Genomic DNA, 23285 nt, shown 5'->3' with positions numbered 1-23285 from the left:
TGTTGCATTTGCTAATGTAGCTCAATCTTTATGTAGACTGTTTTTGTAGGTCAACAAAACTCTTCCTGTGCTATGTCTTTCTACCACTTGTCAAGGAATACAATGACAGTGTTTGCTGCAGTGAAAGATTCATCTCACATTGAAACTGATAGGATTTTTGTAGCGGACAAGTTAACTATAGAAAAATTACATAATTTCTATGCTGTACCAAGCTCGGGCTGTTCTTAGTAATAAATTAACAACATGACGGTACGGCACAACAGTGTATGTTGCAACATATTGCTAGAGGGATGGTTGTACTTATCCAGCAATGGAGCCGGCTATGACACTATGTCACTTATCTAGAGTCTGTACTTGCTGTGAATAGCTAAAACTGCCACTGTTGTGAAATTGAGTATGGTGGTAGGAACATATAACATACTCTATTACAACATTCATTATGTACACTCGATTGACTTTCTGTTCCAACACAGAAACATACACAACATTGTATACTTGTCTCAATCAGTGCTCCATGTGACTATCAAATGTTAAAACTGCGTAGCTAGCTATTAGTAGGTCTTCTTTGGATAGATATTTTGACTAGCTGAAGTACTATTCAAGTTTGAGAGCTGTACAGTACCACTCTATACAGAATTGCCTATCATTTTAACTTATGAAATTGTCAGGTTTACAAATGATTGAGACCAGAAGCACTCAAGAGTTTTACCATATTCTTGTACAGGCTACAGTCTTGGGGTAGGGGCAAAACAGCTAAGAAAGGGGCATAATTACTTAGCTAGTACCACTTGGGTAACTAAACACTAATGTTGTATACATTTTTTTGTGGGTTGGAAATGTTCCCACCACACTGCACACCCCCCAAAGCTTTTTTGAGTCCATCAGCTAAATTGACACGACAGAACAGCAAATTCGCTAGGTAAGAATCTTTGGCTCTGGTAGGCGCTTAAGTAACTATTGACCTACAAGTATTAGTGGCTTTAGGTGCATCTCAACCTGGATATTAAGCCTTCTCCTGCGTCTTCTACCATACAAACACTTTGAAAAATGGGCGGTAATTTGGGGATGCACTCCAACGCGGATTTCTTTCAGCAAATGTACACAAGTAATTGGATCACATGTCTAGTCTTGCGTGCCAGACGGTTTGTGTGGGGGCAGAAAATAAACCGTTTGGTCACTGTTACACACTTTCCGTGATCACCAGGAATGCAATTAAATTGCTGGAATCTAATCGAATTGCATCATTTTGGCATGTTTGAAATAGCGTGTTTGTTGTGTGCTAAATCCCTACGAACAGATCAGAGGCGACGGTTAGATCGACTTCAAGAAGTAGCTGAAACTTTATTAAAGCTTTGCCTCAACAGTTCAACCTTACCCAAAATCTTTTCCAGCCTGGACTCTTTCCTTTGTAAACCTTGTGTTAGAAAAGTGGAAACCTTGAAAAGGCTAGAGGACGATTTATCAAAACGAAATCAACCATTAAGTACCACCTGGATATGCTGAAAGAAAGACTTGGAATAAAGTACTTACAAAGTTATTTGTTTTTAATTTGTATGCCATAGTATGCATGCCTTACCATATTAGCCAGATGCCCATCTCTGGGTGCACTGGTAGTTACAGTCTAGCTACGAATATGTAATGTTCTGTTTATAGCAATGAAGAAGCTGATATTGGTATGCAAAGTTCCTTGAGCTTAACACCTCAAAGGAAACGATCAGCAACCACTGCAGGCTTGCAATGTGGACTAGAAACACCAAAGAGACGATGTCAATTGGACTCACCAATGCAACGTAAGATCGCTACAATTCAGCCCTCAGATACTTCTCCAGCTGTGGCGGTAAGTAATGATTTCGACTATTCCACAGTCCTTGAATTGACTACATCAGGTATTGGTTAAAAGTGTAAAACACACTCGCTGTCATGTTATGACAAAGAAATCAGGATTCAAAAGGATTGCCAGAAGTCTAACCAAAAAAACGTATTTGAATAATATGGTTCAGCGGCATCGACTCTACCTGATTAAATGGTTACAGACCCAAGGTATATTCAGTATCCTTGGAGAATGACTGTCGAGATTTCAGTTTAGATGGTGTCTTTGTGATCACATCAGTTAACCCATCCAGGAGACTGGAGGCATACAAGTCCTCGTAGTTTCTACTTAATGGAAATAAAATATCAAAAGTTAGTTTATATGCTAATAAACTTGTTTATATTATATTATATTGGTACAGAGAGTAAATTGAAGACAAAAGAGGAACTCTAGATCTGTAAAGACTGTTAGAATCCCTGTAGACTCTGACAATGGTATTGTCAATAGTCAGGTAACTAAGAACTTTGTAGCAGTCACAATACATTTCTGCTTCTATTGCTTCATCAGGTGACAACGTTCTTAGGGTGGAAAATAAGACAGATTGCGTGGAGCTGTGTGCAAATGTTGGAGTGGGTACAAATAAAGTTTTTTCTTACCTCATGACATGTTGTACTTTTCCTTTAGTAATATAACTGCTGTGCATGTGCTGACTTTGTTTTGTCTTAACTGGTGACATACTGTGTATTAGCAGTATTGCCAAACATTTATTAAAGCATGTCAGAATTCGATATAGGGTACTATACTTGCTGGCAAAACAAATACAGTGTGAAATGTCTGTGTTGTGTGCTAAGAAGAGTAATTCAATGTTAAGAGAAACATCAATAGAAGAATTGGAAAAATTCAGCTGGAATAGTCTGTCAGAAGAGGTTAAGAGTGTTGCTCCAACCTTTTATACAATCTTGAAAGGATGTACAGAAGTGAAATGTAAGAAAAGAAATATACAGAGAAAAAGCAACTGTGTGTCTGATGCTGTTGTGTTTGGCTGTGTTTGGCATTTGTACTGGTGTTCTATTACGACACCGGAACATTCACATGAATGCTCTTTAACATATTATCTCCCTAGTGTTACACAGTGGTCACAGTGGAAAACAGGTATAAACTGTGGTAATAGTATTGTAAATGTATATTGTTGTATTAAATGTCAAGTATTTTGCTTTTCCCTTCACTAAGGTTTATGACAGGCTTCAAATACTGCTTCTGTGCTTATCGCGGTATCGTACTTTAATCTACCTTGATCACGTCGGTGAAACATTTGACAAGGAAGTCGTTGAATGGAAAGACACTGTTGTAAACTCTATGGTTGCTTCTGAGGTAATTACAACGTCACTATACACATTTGTTGTATCTGAAGATATTTTTAGAATGAACAACCTGCATTTGAGGCTCTTGATGCATTTAACAGTGATCATTTAAATGAAACTACTGATGAGACAATCCCAAACAACACACAATACGTTGATGATGAATCCAGTCATGATGTGGAAACTGATGAAACATATCAATCCACACCTCCATGGTCACCAACAAGGTTTACTGAAAGTACAATATGTAGTCCAGATGTATCAGTGTTAACTGAAACAATTTGCTGCAGTGATGAAGGAGATGAGTTGCCCAATGATGAGTCCACCTCCCAACAAATTATCAGCGTGTTGTCACCTAAAAAGATCACATATAAACTGGTTAGAGACAACATTGATAAGAACGTTACCCCAAGAGACATGCGATCGGATCATCAAACACGTTCATTTCATTTTTTTTCACACATATGCTGTCAGAGATAGGATAGATCTTAGTGGATTTAGTGAGAGTTGTGAGAAGGCTGAAGTGTTTATCGCTGATAAACTATTACCATCACAAAATGATAAGAAAGAAATCATTGAAAACTATACACAGTTATTTATTCGTGTTTTGATGAAGCATATTCCATATTTTAAGAAACTTGGAAAAGGAATGGCAAGACACATTACGCATGAATATTATGCTGAGATGTCTCAAAGATCGGAAGTGATACGCATGTTTTGTTTGCATACATTATATGTATAGCTTACAATTTATTGAATAGGTACCTCTTGGAATTGAACTAAAGTCAGAGCAACATTTGGATGAATGGTTGACATCCTATCATCTTTGCATAAATATTTGCCAACCGTGACAACAACAGAAAAAGTTTTTGTTGAGGGAGAAGAGGATGAAATAGTTCATGATGAGTTCTCAAAAGTATTACTAGGTATGATATCGTAGAATCAATGATTAATATGACCTCCATACAGTACACAAAAATAAACAATATAATTCTAATGATTATCATAAGTATGTTTGATATGGTATTTAACTATGGTGAAGATACAGAGAGACCAGAAGACAAGGACAAAATTTTCTCATATGCCCTGTGAGGTGTTAACACTGGGTTTATTGTATCTACAGTTTGTAGATGCTATTCGGGAGGCTGATGGCACACGTATCCTACGATGCTGGAAGTTTTTTTTACTTTACTTCAAAGTCAGTGGAAGGACTAATTATTCTATTGAGGCATTTGTATTGTTAGCCCAAGAGAAATACCTATTCTCTCCTCGCATGGCCATGCAACTAAAATGGAGCAGGACTGTAAATACGCATGGTCTGCCAGGAAGAAACGTCTCATGTGATCTCCACATGGAACATCTCAATAGAGAATGCAAGAACTGTTTGTCTGGGCTTGGCTTGAACATTGCTGATTCATCAGTTACACGCATTGGAAAGTGTATTGGGAAAACAGAAAAGGTTTTAAGGAATTTGGATAGGAGTAATAATGTACCACAAGAAAGTGGTTCTCACACAACAAAGTCATCTAAAGAAGATATGAAGAAATTGCTACTTTGGTTGACAGAAAAATCAAAGGTATTTATTATAAATGAAGGACGATCACTCAAAAACTTTTCAGACTTTAAATTAAACATGTTTCGTCAGTTGGATGTTGGAGCATTAAAACAGTGGATGTCAGAACAAATGCAAAAGTTGAACACATACACCTGATGGATACCGATACTGTGTTATTACATTAAAAAGTTGTACAATCACTACAGTTATAAATTAACTCACACACATCACAACACTTGCACAAAGTTACTTTATCGTCAGATTCTAGACCTACTTCATCAAAATGTTGCATCAATAGATTTCTCCACCATTCAGTTTGTTAGCAGTATACGACTTCATTGATTCTTCAACGTGTTGAACCCCAGAAATATTGTACAGAGTGGCAGTAGCTGGTAGGCCATCTCTACCACCCCGGCCTGTTTCCTGTAAATACATTTCAACGTCTGACAGGGATCCCTAGTGAATAATATGCCTCACATTTGGACAATCAATACCCACACCGAATGCCACTGTTGCAATCACTATACGCAACTTCGACTGGGGATTACAGAATCCTTGTATGATCTTTTCTTTCACTGTGGGGTGTGTACATGATGTAAACATATCAACCATTCGATATTTAGCTTTGTCTGGAGCTCCTATGGGATCTGTAAATTCCTCCTGTAACCTGCTTCTTATGCACACATAAACCTCACTACACCCTCCTGTAGTATTATCATGTGTCCTACAAAATATAATTGTTCTTTCCATGTTTGTCCTCTTCAATTTCAATTTTTCAACTAATGGAGCAAATACTTCATCAAGTGGTCCTGGCTTCTGGATCACAGTATACTTTATATTTGGCTTATTGGGTGAAACAGCAACAATGCTGACATTCCTCATACTTAGTATTTTGCAAATATCTCGACGAGATTTGGTGGTGGCAGTTGCAATCAATGCCATGATGTGCACATGCTCTGGAATCAAACTGCGAACTTCTCCCAAGTTTGCAAACTCAGTTCAAAAATTAGCTCCCCTACATAATAAGCAGATAAGCAAATAGCATAGGCTATATTTTAGTACATATTACTATAGTATTAAACATATTATACGTATGCATCGTTTAACCATAATGTATCTATATAGCTATGCAAAACCCACTGTACTTATTCATGATGACCCATCAAGTATGCAGCACTGCTGATATATGGTAGCTACGTACCACTTCTTAACACAATGGGCTTCATCTACTACAAATGCAACCAGCCTCTGCTGGTACACAGGACTTTGCAGCATGTCTCTCCAAGTTAAATCTTTAAGTAATGATTATGGGCTCATGTAAACTAATTGATACTCTCCTTCGCACACTTTTCTTATTTCCTCATCACTGTTGGCACCTCCAACATACACTGCAGTTAGGTTCCTTTCCATCATTGCTCTCACTTGATCCTTCATTGGAGATATTAAAGGGCTCACAACAATAGCTACTGACTGGTGCAGCTGTTCAGGACACATCGCATCAAAAGCTCAGGGAAGAATTGAATAACAGAGCGACTTTCCACTGCCTGTAGGTAAAGCAACAAAAACATCTCGTCCTCTAATAAATTCTGAATTTGCTTCTAGCTGCTTTGGCCTAAGTTCTCTTATAACCAATGGCATTTGCAACTTTGGTTAGAATTGCCTGTAATCGAGAATCGCCCATTTTCTGGCACAAGAACGGTGCAGTGCAATTCGTGTAGCTAATTTGTCGTTGTTCCCAATAAGTCGTTCACAATAAGTATGTAAAAAATTCATGTTTGTTTCGTCAAGTGCGCGAAGCGATTTGATTGGCTCTGCCAACATTCCGGCAGTGGTCCCGGAATGTGTGCAACAGTGACCAGACGGTTCATTTGCCACCCCCACACAAGCCGTCTGGCACGCGAGACTATCACATGTCTCCGTTTCCAATCTCGGGTACGTAGTATATAATAATCGATGACCAGACCCTCTCGCAGCTAGGCGCTTATAATTATCAATCAATAAGTGCTGCGCAGAGTGGGTCTGGCCACGCTGACGATATGCATGCCAGAAGGCGTAATGATAACGCAGCAAACAATAACTGTAGGATTCTCTGCACATGTGCATTGCACACACACACATACATTCTAATGCATGACAATATTTAACAGTAAAAATTCAGTATAACAGCACAGGATGGGAACTAATCAAGTGATCATATCCGAGATCACATCCCATCCTGTGACGATTCTTACTTACCATATAGATTGTAAATCCGTTAGACAGGAGTCACTACTGTTCGGCCACGTGTGATCCACTGTCGATGTCAGCAGTGTCAGCAAAGAAACGCGCACCGATTCGCACATGGGTCACGTGATAATTAGCTTCAGGTGTTACGTAATTTTGTGGTTGAGCAAGTGTGATTGAAACTTTTGCATTCGAGGACCACAGTACATAAAAATTTTGAACGAATGCCGATGAGGCTTGTCTTGTGATCGAACGAGTGATCGAAAGATGTGAACAAAGACCGGGGACGAGACCAGAGAGATGATTCAACAGGAGGAGTCCACCGCTGTTTCTGAAATGGAACATATGAAACTTAAATCACAGCAGCACTTTGCTTATTCTCATCAATTACAGCAACAGGGCTTGTACCCAGAGGGTACTTCCCTTCGCAACACCGACGTTCATGGGAATGCCCAACAAAGTCACCCCTCTGTGGGGAATACGAACGAAGTAAGAATAAATGATGAATCTTTTCCACAAAGCTTTCAGTGTAAGTCGATGCAACAACCCCAAAGTATGGATTCTCTGGATACACAAGCCAGTGGCAAATCGATCACGAATTCTCTAAATCGAAGTGAACAAATGATATTCGCGTCTGTCGATACCCGCTATGGGGAGCAACCTCTGCAAAACCATCCATCCTATTCCGGTCAGTTTAGTCGTAGACCAAATCCACAGCTTGAACATCATCCTGGGAATCAGACTGCCATGGCTAACAATCAAGATACAAGTCATTATCACCAAAGATATGATAATGCTCCTCAAGCACAACCAATAAGCAATGAGGCGGGTCAAGGCCGTGTTGTCATGGCTAATTACAGTGGTGTGTTGAAGCAAAATGTACCTGAGACAGGGAATCCATTGTCACTGAGGAACAAACAATTAAATGAACTGCACAAAATGAATTGCGATGTTTTTCCCCAACCAATGAGCAACGAGGAAGGTCAAGGCCGTGTTGTCACACCTAATTACAGTGGTGTGTTGAAGCCAAACGTCTCTGAAGCAGAAAATCCACTGTCACTGCGTAACAGACAGCTAAATGATCAGAACACAGTTAATTACAGTGCTACAAGTCAACCCAACTCACTTGACACAGCTACTCAGAGAGCTCAGACAGTTGATGAATCGGTGATGCCCCACCGCAGTGGCGAGGTTCTGCCATCAAATAAAGAAAGGTTGTGGTCAATAGAAAACCATCGTTTGAATGAGCAAAACATTTCACTTAATCATAGTGTTGGAGCTCCACATAGTAGTCAGATGCCATCAGATTTGCGTAATAATCAAGACAATCAATTTACCACACCTAACCAATACAGCGATCAAGGTACTACACATTTGAGTTCTCCACCATTTTCAGATCAACTTAAAGGCTCTGTGCAGCGTCACCCTGTAGGCCCACATGGTTTTGTTCCAGATACGACCCATTGCCAGGGACCAGTACATCATAGTGCAGAAATACTTACTGTCAGGCAAGGTAATAGCTACATAAGTATGCAAGCACGAGATAACCGTGGTGATCCAAACCACCCAGCCAGACAGGGCAATCAGTTTATTGACCGTTCAAGGCAACAGCAGCCTGAATATTATGACAACCCACCAGGACATCTTGATACAGCAAGAAGACAGGGTAACCAGCCAATGGGTACAAATTACAATCACAGTCAGATTTCAGATGGAAGACAAGGAAATAAGAAAGTGTTTATTTTGCATTACGATGATGTACCAGAATTTTATGGTAAAAATCCTGTGCTACAACTAGCTGTCGCCTTACGTCAATTGGAGGTTGATGTTGCTTTAGATTTGTTTGAGCTTGACATTGGCCCCAATAACTGGTCATTTTGGTACGAGGAAGGTATCAGATCGTCTGATGTAGTGTTGTGTATGATAACTGAAAATTTTTACTACAATCTTACAACAGGTGACCGTGTGAAGGGTTACTCATTATACAACTTGATGAATAGTTCCAATATTGCTGTCAGAGCTGTTTTCCTTAATGCTCCGAAAAATTTAGACCTTGCTCCTCCAGCAATAAGAGGTGCTACATCTTACCGAATTGACACAAATCATCTTGATGTTCACAGTAATGAAGAGTTTGCTAGCCTCTATGCTTTTCTGACTGGCCAGAACAGAATTGAGAAACCACCTCTGGGAAACATGGTTAAACTAGCCCCAAAAAGGAGCAGATGTGAGTTGTGTTAAATGTCGTTGATAAAGCTTGTAAAAGTGCAGCACTGCTTCAGTAGACCCTTGTATTAGTGTTTAGGCCCTTGAAATTATGGACGCTTTGATAATAAGAACACTTCATTCCTATGATGTCCTGACACTTTGCAACCATGTAGTTTAGAGGTTGTCCTTGATAAAAAAATATCAGGATTTTTTGTTGAGCTTAAAGTTCTTTAAAAGAATTCTGGTTCCTCCATAGATCATAATTTTGATATGGTAATTGTTTTATTGTATTGGCAGTAGGGCTGAAATTCAGGATAGTTTCTAAAAATTAAAGCAATTTTTATGGTAAAATTCCTTATTCCACAATTAACAACATTACTACTAACTTAATTTTCGTAGTGATGTTATGTGCTTTGTTTCTATTCTAAGGTACTTATAAAACACGCATGTTCACAATAAAATAAATGTTTTTATAGCAAGTGATGATCACTATCCATAGGATATCTGGAAAGATGTATCCGGATAGTAAAAGTTGCTATCCGTTTCAGCTCTAATTGGCAGCAACTTAAGACCTAATCTCTCACATTTTATATTATATTATTCACTAGATATGCACAATGAGAACTTGGGTTCTTGTATGAAACTCTAACAAACTTTATGCAATTACTCAAAGTGGCAAGATGCTCGTGAACCATTGATATATCGTATAGCTGGTAATTTTCGAAAGGTTTTTATTTTCGGATATTTCGAAGAGGCCCTTCTCTTCGAAAATAAATTCGCACATCCGGTCGTTTTTCGAAAATAAATTCCCACATCCGGTCGTTTTTCGAAAATAAATTCCCACAAGTGAAAGCAACCGTCCAACTTTCGGCGATTCGTTCGTGTATTCTTCGAGTTTTAGCTCAGTATTGCTGATGATAATGGGTAAACTGTATCATTACTGTCCAATAACCAGAAAACAGGTTCCAGAATGGGAATTGATGCCGTCTGCTCTAGAATCTATGGGATATGATCGAGCATGATCGTGCCAGCGAATTCACTCCACCCAAGACTCCCTCAGTCTTCTCTCCAGTGCACAGGAATGGGGATTATTCCATCAGTAAGTCAGTTTTCGGCAAACATTCACGCATCTTCATAATTTGTGACACGGATTTCTGTTTATTTGAAATCCATCTGGACTTCGAAATATGCACTCTTCGAAATTAAAATCTTTCAAAATTCAGATTTTGCTTCTTGTGCGAAAATTTCTGTTTCGAAAATAACCCGCTATACGGTAGTTGATTCATTGGAAATCATTTGAATGGGGGGGAGGGGGTGAAAAGAGTGATTTTTCACTCATTTGACTAGAGGAGTTACAATTTAACAGGACAATCATAGTACTAGTAATTAAATGCATATTCAAAAAAAAATTTGCACGCTTCCGGGTCTGTTTGCAAGGCTATGTGCCCTTCAATGGCCACTCCTCCACCTCCTTCATATTAGGAAATCCTTTTAAAGTAAACTACTTCAGGAATTTTCAATGGATACATATCACAACAGGTGTTACTAACTTGTGTGATCACAGTGCGTATATAATGCAGTGTGTGCACATTAATTTTCCCAAATTTTGTTCAAGTGATAGTGGAAAATGTACTACTTTTTTGTCTTATACAAGTAAACAATAGATGATTGAAGTAGCCTCACAATACATCTAAATACCCTCTGGCTGAAATGTCAATAATGGGGCTTAGATTTTGAACACAAGATTTCAAATGTTACACAGAAATCTCTAATAGAAAAGTCATGGTGTACTGTGTACCCAAACTTTCCGAATTAAGGACTCAATAAACCTCCATAGTTACCAAACTAACTCCACACGTTAATTCCTGTGAAAGAGGGCAACTTGAAACCAACTCATTTAGAGAGATTCCACTGTATTGTGTGCTCATAATTATTTTGTATAGTATTGAACTGGTTGTACATTTTCTTTGCAGTTGGTTCAAACCAAGGTGGTCAACACAGAGCGGCCCCTGCTGGTGGCTTCAATAGGGGACCACTCCCTGGTTCTGGTGGTTACAACATGGGACAGCCCCCTCATGGAGGCTTCAACAGGGGACCACCACCTCCTATGGCTGCATACCAGCCTGCTGGTTTCAATCAAGGACCTCCACTTCAAAAGCAGTTTCAACCAAGTTGCTATGGAATTCCTCCTGGGCCAGCTGCTTCACAGCCTGACGTGGACCAAGCAAACTTGTTATATAGTCTTCTTGCTGGTGATACAACTGCAATATCAACAGTTCGTTCTCACAACAGAATGTTTCAAACACTTGCCACAAAGATGGCAGCTGAGTGGGAACCACTGGGAAGAGCACTAGGCCTTCGTGACCCTGAAGTGTATGCAATTTGTCGAGACCATGGACACTCAGTAGTTGAACAAGCAGTACAGATGTTTCGGACCTGGCTGGAAAAGAATGGCTCCAGGGCAACATTTGGTGCCTTAACTATGGCTGTGTATGACACAGGGATGCAGTATTGGAACTTGTTGGAGATCTTAAACAAGCACACACTTAAACAATAATTTGCTGATACTTGCAATTGCTTTGTGCTGAAATTTCCTTTTTTAAAACGATGTTTTCAATTGTATTCTAATTCATGTGTAAAAATTTTTGCACAGCACAGTAATTATACAGTACACAAAGTTTTATATTATATAAGATTGTATGTATTCTTTTACTTATGTTATAAAAACTGTTACTTTTACAGTACAACAATATAATGCGATTACTTTACAATAATTATTGCTAGAAATACATTACAGTTAAGTTAGGTATTTACAAGGATATTATAAACGTAGATTTCCATTGACATATCTTGGTCTGTCCATTCCTTGGCCGATGCTGTTGCCGTGGATACTTCCAGGATACACTTGTGGCATACTCCCTGTGTGTGCTCTAGAGACAGCTCCATTGGCTATTAGTTTATTACTGTAAGGTTTGGTGAATAGGGGTTGCCTGTGGAACTCAGGATGGTCTAGTGAGATTGATGAATTTGTTGTAGGAAGTGAAGGTTGTGGGGATACTGGCTGAGGAGCATAAGTGGGAACATTAGAAGTTGTTGGTGGATATTCAGATGAATCTGAGTCACTACTTGGTGAATCTGGTTCGGGCGGTTGTACTGGTCTCATCGGTGGTGACAGCTCGTTACCATAAGGTGGGGGAGCTTCACCTGGTCTATATGGAGGTAGAGTAAGCTCAGAAGCTCGACTACTGTAGCTTAGAGGACATAAAGCTCCAGATGACGCATACTGACTCTTACTAGATCTTCTACCATCGTACTCGTACTGACTGTTACCCACATGGTCAGGGTAGCGTACATTTTGCATACTACCTGTGTGTCGAGTGTATGAGTTGCCTGTAGGTTTCTTAGTAGTGAATGATGTTTCTCTGAACTGCATCATGTGTGTGGCAGGCTTTGATTTCCGTTTCTCTTTTGGCTGACTGAGATTTTCTTTACTCAAAGATGCGGTGTGCTGTAGTTCATCAATAACATCAGTTACCAAATGTGTACGGAATCCTGAAGTGCGTGAGCCTCTCCATAAATCTTCTGGGCCTTCATCGATGCCACCACCAGAAGATCTGGAAGCTATCGAGCTTCTTCCCCGACTGCTAACAGTGTATGCATCATTGTTCATTCCTACCACTGATTCTTCATCAGCTGAGTCCAGACCGCCAGCAAATTTGGCAAACATGTAGTTATCCATGTCAATGTCTCCATCTGCTTCTCCGCCACCTTCTGAACCAAACATGTGTATGGAATCTTGTGAGGGACTGTTTGTTAACAAGTTTGCATTGGCAGCATATATTGCTATCAACTGGTCTCTGGTGTACGGATGTGCTTCTTCGTCATCTTGTCTTCTCAGGAAACCATTAGAAGCATGTGGGATCTGACCATTAACTGCCGCATTGAGATCTGAAGTACTGCGTGATATTGGTGGTGGCCTGGAATGTTGTGGAGAACGATGTCTTCCACTCGGAGACACATGCTCAGCATTGTTCACTCTCATCCTTGATACTGACTCTGATTCATCATCACCAAATATTCCACTAGCTGGTTCACTGTCTGAAGTAGTCGAGACATGTGCATGAGGTGCACTTGTCTCTTCAGCAACAACTTCCAGTCTGGTAGTAGTTGCTTCAGTTCGGGAATCAAGTTGTGCTGTTCCATTTACATTTGTTGGAGTAAAGCTGACAACACTGACTCGTTCACTGCCTGGTGGTCTAGCGGCTGTCTCTGTCACAGTGATAGTCGGACTGTATAGCTTGTTCCGTCCACGTCTACGACAACGATAGCATACACACAACACAATTAGAATGACAACAAACACTACTACTGCACAAACTACAGCTGCCACAATAGGAATCAAAGGAAAGTCACTAGGATCAGAGCCTGAAGTAGTAGGTCGTGTCGCAAAAGATTCGGGGATTACAATGGTTATGCGTGTATGAGCTGTTACGGGATCTGATCCATTGTCTCGCACTTCTACTCCAGTCGCAATAGGTATGAGATCTTCTGTTTCACTGTCTTCAGCTTGTCGTTTCCTTCTATTACTATTTCCTTGACTGCCTCGTGACGTAGCATTCAGTATGATGAAGCCAGAACTGTTAATGTAGAAAAAATCATTTGGATCATAACGGTCATCAAATTCAACAAAAGTAAATATTAACTCTCCTTCTTTGCCTTTGTCTTGGTCATAAGCAAGCAATTGGCCTACTATGCTCCCTCGACTAGCTTTAGTGGAAACATTAAAATTACGTGGACTGGTAGAGTTGAAGGCAGGGCGATACTCATTCACACCCAACACAGTTACACGCACAATAGCTGATGAACTTCTACTAGTTGGATTGCCATTATCATTAGCCACAATCTGGAGGTAAAACTCAGCCACTTCTTCACGGTCTATTTCCTCATTGGTAGTGATTCTACCACTGTCCTGATCAATTGTGAAAACTTGTGTATTGTTTATTGAGTAAGTGAGCCTGGTGTTCACTACAGAGTCTGCATCTACAGCAGTAATAGCACGAACTAGTGTATTGGGGGCTTCATTCTCTTTCACACTAGCATCAATTATGTTAGCACTGAATTGTGGATCATTATCATTTTCATCTAATACTCTTATAGTCACGCTAACAGTGGAGTTCTTACGAGGCCTTCCATCATCAGTAGCTACGACTTCAAAGTTGTAAATATCGATTGTTTCTCTATCCAGAGTGTTGGTCAATGAGATAGCCCCAGTGGAACTGATAGTAAAAGGTAGACTAACTGAAGACTTAAGAGAATATGAAACAACAGAGCCCTCATCCCCATCAGTAGCATTCACATGTAGAGCGACATAATTGACATCTTCTAACTCAGACACTTCAGTTGTGTAACTGGTTCGATCAAACTGGGGTGGATTCAAGTTCACTTGATATACTGTGATTTGTACTGTGGCACTACTAGAGAGAACATACTGGGCAGCAAATGGGTCGGGATTTTCATTGATGGCTGTTACGGTAAAAGTCACCACGTCCGGTACAACTTTGTTGGACACTGAAATCACTCCAGTGGTTCGGTCAATTTCAAATGGTATCATAACTGGTCCTTGAATACCAGAAATGTAGTATGACACATCTGAATTAGCTCCTTGATCTTGATCATCACTGGCTGAGACGGTCAAGATGGTCATTCCAACAACGGCATCATCAAATATCTCCTTGACATAAGGTGGCGACAGCTGTGGTGCATGATTATTGATGTCAATCAAACTGATTGTAACAGTAGCAGTAGCACTCTGAGGGGTATTCCCCAGATCAGTGGCAACCACGGTACCAACTAGCCGTACATTAGAACGATACATTGGAGCAGGGCTTGACAGAGATATAACACCAGTGACTGGATCAATACTGAATTGTCCTGCATTGCTGAGGCTGTAACGCACAATTCCATTCAACCCTGAGTCTCCATCACTTGCAGTCACTTGAATTACAGACATACCAGTAGCAGATAACTCTGGAATTCTTTTGGTATATGTCGTAGTACTAAACACAGGGGCTTCATCATTACAATCCACAATCATTACAGTCACATAGGTAGAATTTGAGCGTACGCCATCACTAACACCTATTCTGATGACGTACATGTCTACAGTTTCATGGTCCAGATTATGGTTGAGAGTAATTTGCCCTGAAGTATCACCAACTCTGAAAGATGTCAGTGGCATTGTGACTGTCATGTCATTTTTGTACGCAGTCAGAGAAGTGACTGAGTAACGAAGCTCAGTTGGGGACAAGTCAGGATCGATAGCAGACACAACTCCAATAACAAATTGCTGTGTAGCATTCTCAGGCACTCTAAAAGTGTAATTTGCACTTCGGAAACTTGGAGCAACGTCATTCACATCCAGCACCCCAATGTTAACTATGGCAGTAGAGGACAAAGAAGGAGAACCTCTATCTGAAACTGTAACTGTTAACCTGTGTGCTCTCATAGTCTCTCTATCAAGACGTTCTTGTAATACAATCAGTCCATTAGTTGGCCCAATGCTGAATACATTTCCTTCATTACCAGCTGTGAAAGTGTATCTCAAGTCAGCGTTGTTACCCTCATCATCGTCATCAGCCATAACTGTCACCACTGGAAAATTGACATCTTCACCCTCACTGACATTTCTAACTATCCAAGGATTTCGGATCACTGGGGCATTATCATTAATATCACCAACTAAAATGACAACTTCTATGTAACTGGAGTATCGTGTACCTGATGTAATCTGGTATGCCTCCAGGATAAAGTAATATGCTGGAGACTGCTCACGATCTAAAGAATTTGCCAAAAGCAATTGTCCAGTGGTTTCATTTATTGAGAAAATTCCACCAGAGCCATTTGATATTCTATATTGAATAGGAGCTGACGAAGCCAGTTGACTGGTTACATTGAGGCTGTGAATAGGAGTATTCACAGCAGTATTTTCAGGTACCATCACGCTTATTCCAGCAGTATCTATTAAAGGTGATTGGGAAGACAGATCTGTTACAGTCAACACAATGGTCGCTGGAGTTGTGGTTCCATCACTATCAGTAGCTGCTATATCTAGAGTATGAGTTGACCCAGCTGTAAGTTCTACTAAATTAGTGACCACCCCTGTATTATTATCAATTCTAAACACACTCATTGCTTCTCCATTGGTTATACTATAACTGACACGACCACTGTCCAAGTCTACTGCAGTTATGTGTAGTACTTCAAGATTGACATAAGGTACTTCAGATATTGTTAAAGTGTTGGGAAGATCAATAAACTGTGGTACATTATCATTAACATCTGTTACATAGATTCTTACTGTTGCACTTGAGTTCCTTCCATTAGGATTCACAGCATGGACAAGCAATGAATACTCTGTAATGGACTCATAATCTAAACTGTCTGTTAGTGTAATGGCACCAGTAGACTCATTGATGATAAACTGTGAATGTAGACTAGCAAATGAATATCTGATGTTAGCAAATTCTACACCGCTGTCTTCATCTGTAGCCTCAACAGTCAAGATGACTTGTGGTGTGGTAGAAGCTTCAGACAGTGTTATGAAATATGTATCATTACCAAACACCGGTGGGTGATCATTGGTGTCCGTTACAACCACTTCAACCATGGTATCATTGTAAAACTCATGCCTGAGCAAGTCTGTAGCTCTTACAGTCAGTGTGTATGATTGACGTGATTCAGTAGTAAGAGACGACTTCAGGGAAAGATCGCCAGTGGTTTCATTTACTTTAAATAGAAGAAATCCATTTGAACTTTCAGTGATTCTAAATGAGTGTTCAGCATTAGTCCTTTCATCTGCATCAGTAGCATTGATGCGACCAAATGGTGCTCCGACACTAAAACTACGAGGGATGACAAACCGGAATAGATTTTGAGTGAAAACTGGAGGATTATCGTTCTCATCAGTGATCTGTATGGTAACATCAGTTGTACGAGAGTTCCTGAAGATTATTCCCATATCAGTAGCTGTTACTTGAAAAGTAATGATCAGAGTAGACAAGGGATTTTCCCTGTCAATAGAGACCAGCAGCATTAACTCTCCAGTTGAACGATTGATGGAGAAGTAATCTGAGGGCTCAACTAAAGTGTACTCTATTTGTGCATTGACTCCCTCATCATCATCTGTGGCTGTGATGGTACCCACTACACTGCCAGGAATGGATAATTCTGGTACATCTAACATGTACGGATCCATAGAAAACACTGGGGAGTTGTCATTGACATCTTCAACAACAATGTTGAGTTGAGAACTGACTGCATTTGTCCCATCTGTGACTGTTACGGTGAGGCTATAACTTGAGGTAACATCACGATCTAGTTGTGAACTGATAAACACTTCACCTGTCTGAGAATTCATCATAAACTTGTTGTCATTATTACCTCCTGTGATGGAATACTGTAAAGTGTCTGAGTCTGGATCAACAGCTGAAGCCACGTAAGCAACAGAGTCAAGTGACACCAGCTCAGATAACCTGACTGTGTGGGGTAGGTTGAGAAAACTTGGATCATTATCGTTGATGTTCTGTATAACCACATGGACTTGAGTTGTTCCAGTTCTCTTATTTGTTGATATTCGATCACCATCAACAGCCGCTACATCTAATAGGTACTCAGGTTGGTGCTCATAATTGAGCGTCCTCAGTGGTCGAATGTTCCCATTATCATCAATTCTAAAATCTCTTGTAGGTGATTGTACTAGTATCTCATATGTGACTTCACCTAGGTTACCTGAGTCATCATCTTCAGCATGTACCCTTAACAAGATGGTACTTAATGAGGCATCCTCTCTTACTGTTACCTCATACCGTGTCAAGTCAAAAACAGGATTATGATTATTCACATTGGTGACAGTTATGTTAAACAACTGTAAAGATTTCCTACTAGGGGAGCCCATGTCAAGAGCTATCACTTCTAAAGGATAATAAAAGATTACTTCATGATCTAAACGTGACTCAGTTCTTATTTCCCCTAATGATGGGTCAATACTGAATGCATCATTGTAATTACCAGACCCAAGCATGTAACTGACAATTGAGTTGGTCCCAGTGTCACCATCTGATGCTGATACAGTTGCTACTAAATGTCCAGGTGTGACGTTCTCTCCAATCAATACAACACGATTCTGTGAACTATCAAAAATTGGAGCCTCATCGTTAACATCTAAAACCGTCACATTAAAAACCTGCAATACACTATTAGGTGGAGAACCATTATCTGCCACACCAATCATCAGCGAATACAAACTTATTGTTTCCCTGTCCAAGGAGTTGCTTACAGTAATTTCCCCATCCTGGTTAATAGCAAACTTGTTCCCAGGATTACCGCCTTCTATACTGTAGAAGATAGTTCCAAATTGACCAGAATCGTTATCAGTTGCTACAACCCTTCCAACCAAAGCTCCTACATCAGCATCTTCTTCAATCTCAAACCTGTACAACTGGTCGGGTGAAAACACTGGAAAGTTGTCATTTAAATCGATAACAGATATTGTCACACCAGCTGTGGTTGATTTAGGGGGATTACCCATGTCACTGGCAACGACTACTAAAGAGTGTGTTGGAGCAGCATCATGGTCGAGTGGCATAACAGTTCGGATCACACCATCCATTGGACTGATTATGAAATAGTCAGAAGGATCTCGTAATGTGTAACGTATCATTGCGTTAGATCCATCATCATCGTCTGTAGCTTCAACCGGATTGAAGATGTGTTCATCCAAGTTCTCCGGTACTTCAAACCTGTAGTGTGTTTCAGTAAAGCTGGGATAGTTGTCATTACTATCTGACACTATTACCTCAAGTAGTTTTGAATTGGTCAAATTAGCAATGTCAGCTACGAGGTTGGTTATGGTAATGTTAAGAGTATACCGGTCTATGTTTTCACGGTTTAGTCCAACAACAACAATTGACGCATCACCATTTTGAGTACGTAACTCAAAATCTCCTTGGTGACCAGAAAGAGAATAACCAAAATGACTAGCTTCGGAAGGTGCAATAATAACTGCTTGAAATCTAAGCAAAACATGACCTCCAAGCACAGTTTCATTCACGACTGTCGAAGTGGGAAAATCTGGTGGGAAGCGAGGCAGGCGGTCATCAATATCGATAACAGATATATTGAGATAGAGACGAGCGGTAAAGTCAGACCTACCAGAATCTCTTGCCTCTATTACCACTTGTATACTAGATGCAGCATTGTAGTCTAGCATGTTTGTTAAACTGAGTTCTCCTGTGCTTACATTAATTCTGAAACCATTGTAATCGGTGGATACAACAGAATATCTGGAAACTGCATTCTCTCCTATATCATCGTCATTAGCAGAGGCGGTATAAAAAGTCTGCATCAATGAGAAATCTTCTCTTAAGGAGATATTTACATGTGAAGGATTAAACATTGGCTGGTTATCATTCAAGTCTCCAACATTTATTGTTACTCGAGTTTCGTTGTATAGTGGTGGAGTACCTCCATCTTCAGCTGTAATTATCAACTGAAACATTTCATTCATTTCCCGGTCAACGCTCCTTAAAGTTGAAATAGAGCCATTCTGTTGATTTATTGTAAAAAAGTTTTCACTATTGCCACCAGTTATCCGATATATCACCCTACCGTAAACACCAGTATCGTTGCTTATGGCAAACACTCTACCAACATTTGTCATGGGAGAATTTTCAGTAACAGTAAAAGTGTACGACAGTCTATCAAACTGAGGTGGGTGATCATTGATGTCTGATACAGTAATCTCAACACTAGTAGTGTTTGTAGCTACATTGGGAGCACTGTCCATTACACTTACAACCAGTGTGTAACTGTCAGTCGTCTCTCTGTCCAGACTAGAAACTACCACCACAATTCCACTTGAACCTGATGTACGCACAGCAAACTTTCTTTCACTATTACCGCTCACAATAGTAAACTGTAGTCCATTATTTAAGTCAGGATCATTCACTACCAGTGTAGCTATAATAGTGTCAATGGTAGCATTTTCTGGCACTGTTTCAAAGTGTGTGGCGTCAGCAAAGCTGGGGGCCACGTCATTCACATCATCTACTAAAACACTAAAGTTAAAATAACGTGGATCAAATGCATCATCATCTGAAGCACCGATTCGCAATTGATAATCTGAATTTACCTCTCTGTCTAATGAATCTGTGGTAAAGAGTGAGCCACTGTCTGTGTCAATCATGAAAGGGCCTCCTTGTGTGTTCACCAGGGAGTAAGTGACATTAGCAAATGGGGGCAGATCTGGGTCAACGGCTGAAAAGTTATAAATCAGTTGAGCGTCCAAGTTTTCACGTATTGTAATTTGTGCGCTTGTATCTGCAGCAAATATAGGTCGATTGTCGTTTACGTCTGTCAGTATTACTAACACAGATCTCTGTGACGATCTGGGGTCTACCCCTGTGTCAGTAGCTATCACTTCTATATACAGTTGGTCAATTTCTTCACGGTCTAAACTCCTTGCTACTGTTACATCACCCAGTGTTGGATGAATGTTAAAGTATTCCTGATACTGAAATTCTAAGCTAGGATCTGCTAATGAATAAGTGATAGCTCCGTTTGACCCACTGTCCAAGTCACTAGCATGTACGCCTATCACAAAGTCATTCACAGGAATATTCTCTGGTACAGTAACTCTGTAGCTATTTGATGTGTTGAATATTGGTCTATTGTCATTGATATCAAACACTCCAATACTGAGACTCTCGTTTGTAGTGAGAACTGGCATCCCATGGTCACTAACCATAATCACTAAATTGTAATTCTCGCGCCTTTCTCTGTCCAAAGGCTGTGATAGCACCAAATCCCAGATGTCAGCTTGATCTCGAGCTTGTAACGTGAATGTTGTAGGAGGTTCGTCGGGCATGTCTAGATCTACCAGGACAGGATCTGTGATCCTAGCATTATCACCTTCATCTGGATCGGACACAGTCACAGCTCCAATAATCCTCCCCACTTCAAAATCTTCGCGCACTTTTCCTTCAGTTAATTCATTCAAATTGACACTCACTTTCGGAGCATTGTCATTAATGTCTGCTACACTTACATCCACGGTGACTGTAATTTGGTTGGCAGGACTACCACCATCTGTAATTCTGACCGTCATATGGTATTGTGAAGCATTCTCACGATCTATCAGCCCCGTGGTTCGAATCTCACCAGTTGTAGTATTAATAATAAAAAAGCCGGTTATAGTACGAATCCCACTACTGACAGTCAGTGTATAAGTTATTTCACCATTGCTCCCAGAATCAGCATCAGTAGCATTAATATCTATTACAGGCTGAGTATCCGATGACTCCTGAATCATCGCAGAATATCTAGTTTGTGGGACTGTCGGAGAATTATCATTGATGTCCTCTACTATCAACAAGACATTAAGCACACCAGCTTGGTTGCCACCATCTCTAGCCTCAACTTGGAACGTGTAGTTGTCTCTAGTTTCACGGTCTAAACCTTGTGTGCTCTCCAAGCGAATGATGTTTGAACTACCCTCAAGTCTGACTACCAGTCTGAACAGACCATCATAGGTATCTGAAAGTGTGTAGTTCTGTATGGCATTATGCTGTTCATCATTATCTACAGCTTCTGGTAAGTATCTAAGAATGGGTGACGATGGAATGGAGGAATCTAACACTTCCACTACTGTTCTTGTAATGGTATCTTCATCAAACACAGGAGCATTATCATTTTCATCCATTACATGAATGTTTAGTGTGTAAAATACTAGAACATTTGTGTTGGCATTTTCTACTAATAGTGCTCCAGACCAGACAAGCATACTGCCAGTTTTAGATGGATCAGACAAAGCACCAAACATCTGCTCACGGTCAAAATCTCCTCTACTTCGCAGTACAAACACATTTGAACGCTGCGTAGGATAACTAAAATGTTGATTAAATGCATCCACGACATCCCCATCAGTTATGAGTTCATAGAAAGTGGTTTCAGTGATTGCTAAAAATGATGATGCATCTAAGATAAGAGTGTCACTTGGAATGTTTTCATGAACAGAACAATTTATGTTGCGCATATCTACGCTGAGTATAGATAATGTACAGTTTTCATTTCCAATGACGATCCCAATTAGAGTAAAAACAGTTAGATAGCACAGCAGGTAGCAGCAAGTAGCCATTGCTCAGTAGTTTCTATAAATAATAAATAAAAATATATATCAGATGTTATTACGTGAACCCAAGAGTGGCATGATTTCACAGTTAGAGACCCGACCACTAATTTATTACTTAAAACCACCAGGTAGGTAGGCCGTGGTTTCCTTTGGTCAACACTCCCCAGCAAACCACAAGACTAAGTCTCCCACTACAAAACACCATACAATGTACTTTGCTGAGGACAAACATTCACCTATTACTCATGACAAACAAGCCTGTAACTGGTCACAGAAAGTTTATAATGGATTGCTGAATATTTTAAGTTGTTTAACAAACAAGGTGTAAGTAAAACGAAATCTGTTTAATTTATTAATACCATTAGGACTACCTCAATGCATAAAGGCACTTATAGTTTACAACGGATTGCTGAACATTTTAAGTTGTTTAACAAACGAGGTGTAAGTAAAACGAAATCTGTTTAATTTATTAATACCATTAGGACTACCTCGATGCATTAAGGCACTTATAGTCGCCATGTGTCTGTGTCTTTAAGGTGTCACAAATCTTTAGCGCACTTGCGACATTGCGGTATACACATGTACACAAGCAATGACCTTTACTACACACGAACACTACACAACTTCTGCATCATATATTTACTACTAGTCTATACCCACATCGCAGGACAAACGATACAAAACATAATGTGTCTTTAATGTGTAACTTACCTCGCATAAGGCGTGCGATTCAAAACGGCAAAACGAACGAGTCGCGAGCAATGGCTTGGACAAAAAGTCAACTCAGCTTCTTACGGTCAGATAGATCTTCTTACAAAGACGCCCGGCTTGACACGTATCAGAAGGGGTATTAGTACGTCTCCCTGTGTAACTTAGTAGTGCGAACGTGTATGTTTGCGCCGAGGCACTGCCCACTCTTTTCAACCAAAAGTTATAATTCCGTAT

At 40.0% G+C, this 23285-nt stretch overlaps 2 protein-coding genes and 1 long non-coding RNA gene across 4 annotated transcripts in view; 1 reads left to right on the top strand and 2 right to left on the bottom strand.

Annotated features, from left to right (window-relative positions):
• Nucleotides 1-23285, bottom strand: part of LOC136238188 (uncharacterized) — an 84442-nt gene that overhangs the window by 5063 nt on the left and 56094 nt on the right. The window contains exon 1 of one of the 2 annotated variants that reach the window (XR_010692842.1): nt 6962-7081. The exons of the other annotated variant lie outside the window; for it this stretch is intronic. This is a non-coding gene — a long non-coding RNA (uncharacterized lncRNA). Of the gene's footprint in view, nt 1-6961; nt 7082-23285 lie in introns of those variants that run through there. 2 annotated transcript variants of the gene reach the window in all.
• LOC136238178 (uncharacterized) lies at nt 7167-11927 on the top strand. The gene is made up of 2 exons (XM_066028525.1): nt 7167-9173; nt 11128-11927. Exons 1-2 carry the CDS (start codon nt 7250-7252, stop codon nt 11709-11711), a joined length of 2508 nt encoding a protein of 835 aa, XP_065884597.1. The 5' UTR covers nt 7167-7249; the 3' UTR covers nt 11712-11927.
• LOC136238175 (protocadherin Fat 4-like) lies at nt 11765-23248 on the bottom strand. Its single transcript, XM_066028522.1, has 2 exons — nt 23052-23248; nt 11765-22359 (listed from the first exon to the last, which is right to left on the bottom strand). The coding sequence occupies exon 2, from the start codon at nt 22344-22346 to the stop codon at nt 11976-11978; it is 10371 nt and encodes a 3456-aa protein (XP_065884594.1). The 5' UTR covers nt 22347-22359; nt 23052-23248; the 3' UTR covers nt 11765-11975.

This window comes from Dysidea avara, chromosome 11 (assembly GCF_963678975.1).
Source record: "Dysidea avara chromosome 11, odDysAvar1.4, whole genome shotgun sequence".
NCBI lineage: Eukaryota > Metazoa > Porifera > Demospongiae > Dictyoceratida > Dysideidae > Dysidea > Dysidea avara.
This window is presented reverse-complemented; position numbering and strand designations above follow the sequence as displayed.

Bases quoted from the DNA above. Each gene is read 5' to 3' on its own strand.
- LOC136238178 (XM_066028525.1), top strand. From the start codon at position 7,250: ATGATTCAACAGGAGGAGTCCACCGCTGTTTCTGAAATGGAACATATG. The intron at 9,174-11,127 runs GTGAGTTGTGTT...TTTTCTTTGCAG, and splicing joins AGCCCCAAAAAGGAGCAGAT to TTGGTTCAAACCAAGGTGGT.
- LOC136238175 (XM_066028522.1), bottom strand. From the start codon at position 22,346: ATGGCTACTTGCTGCTACCTGCTGTGCTATCTAACTGTTTTTACTCTA.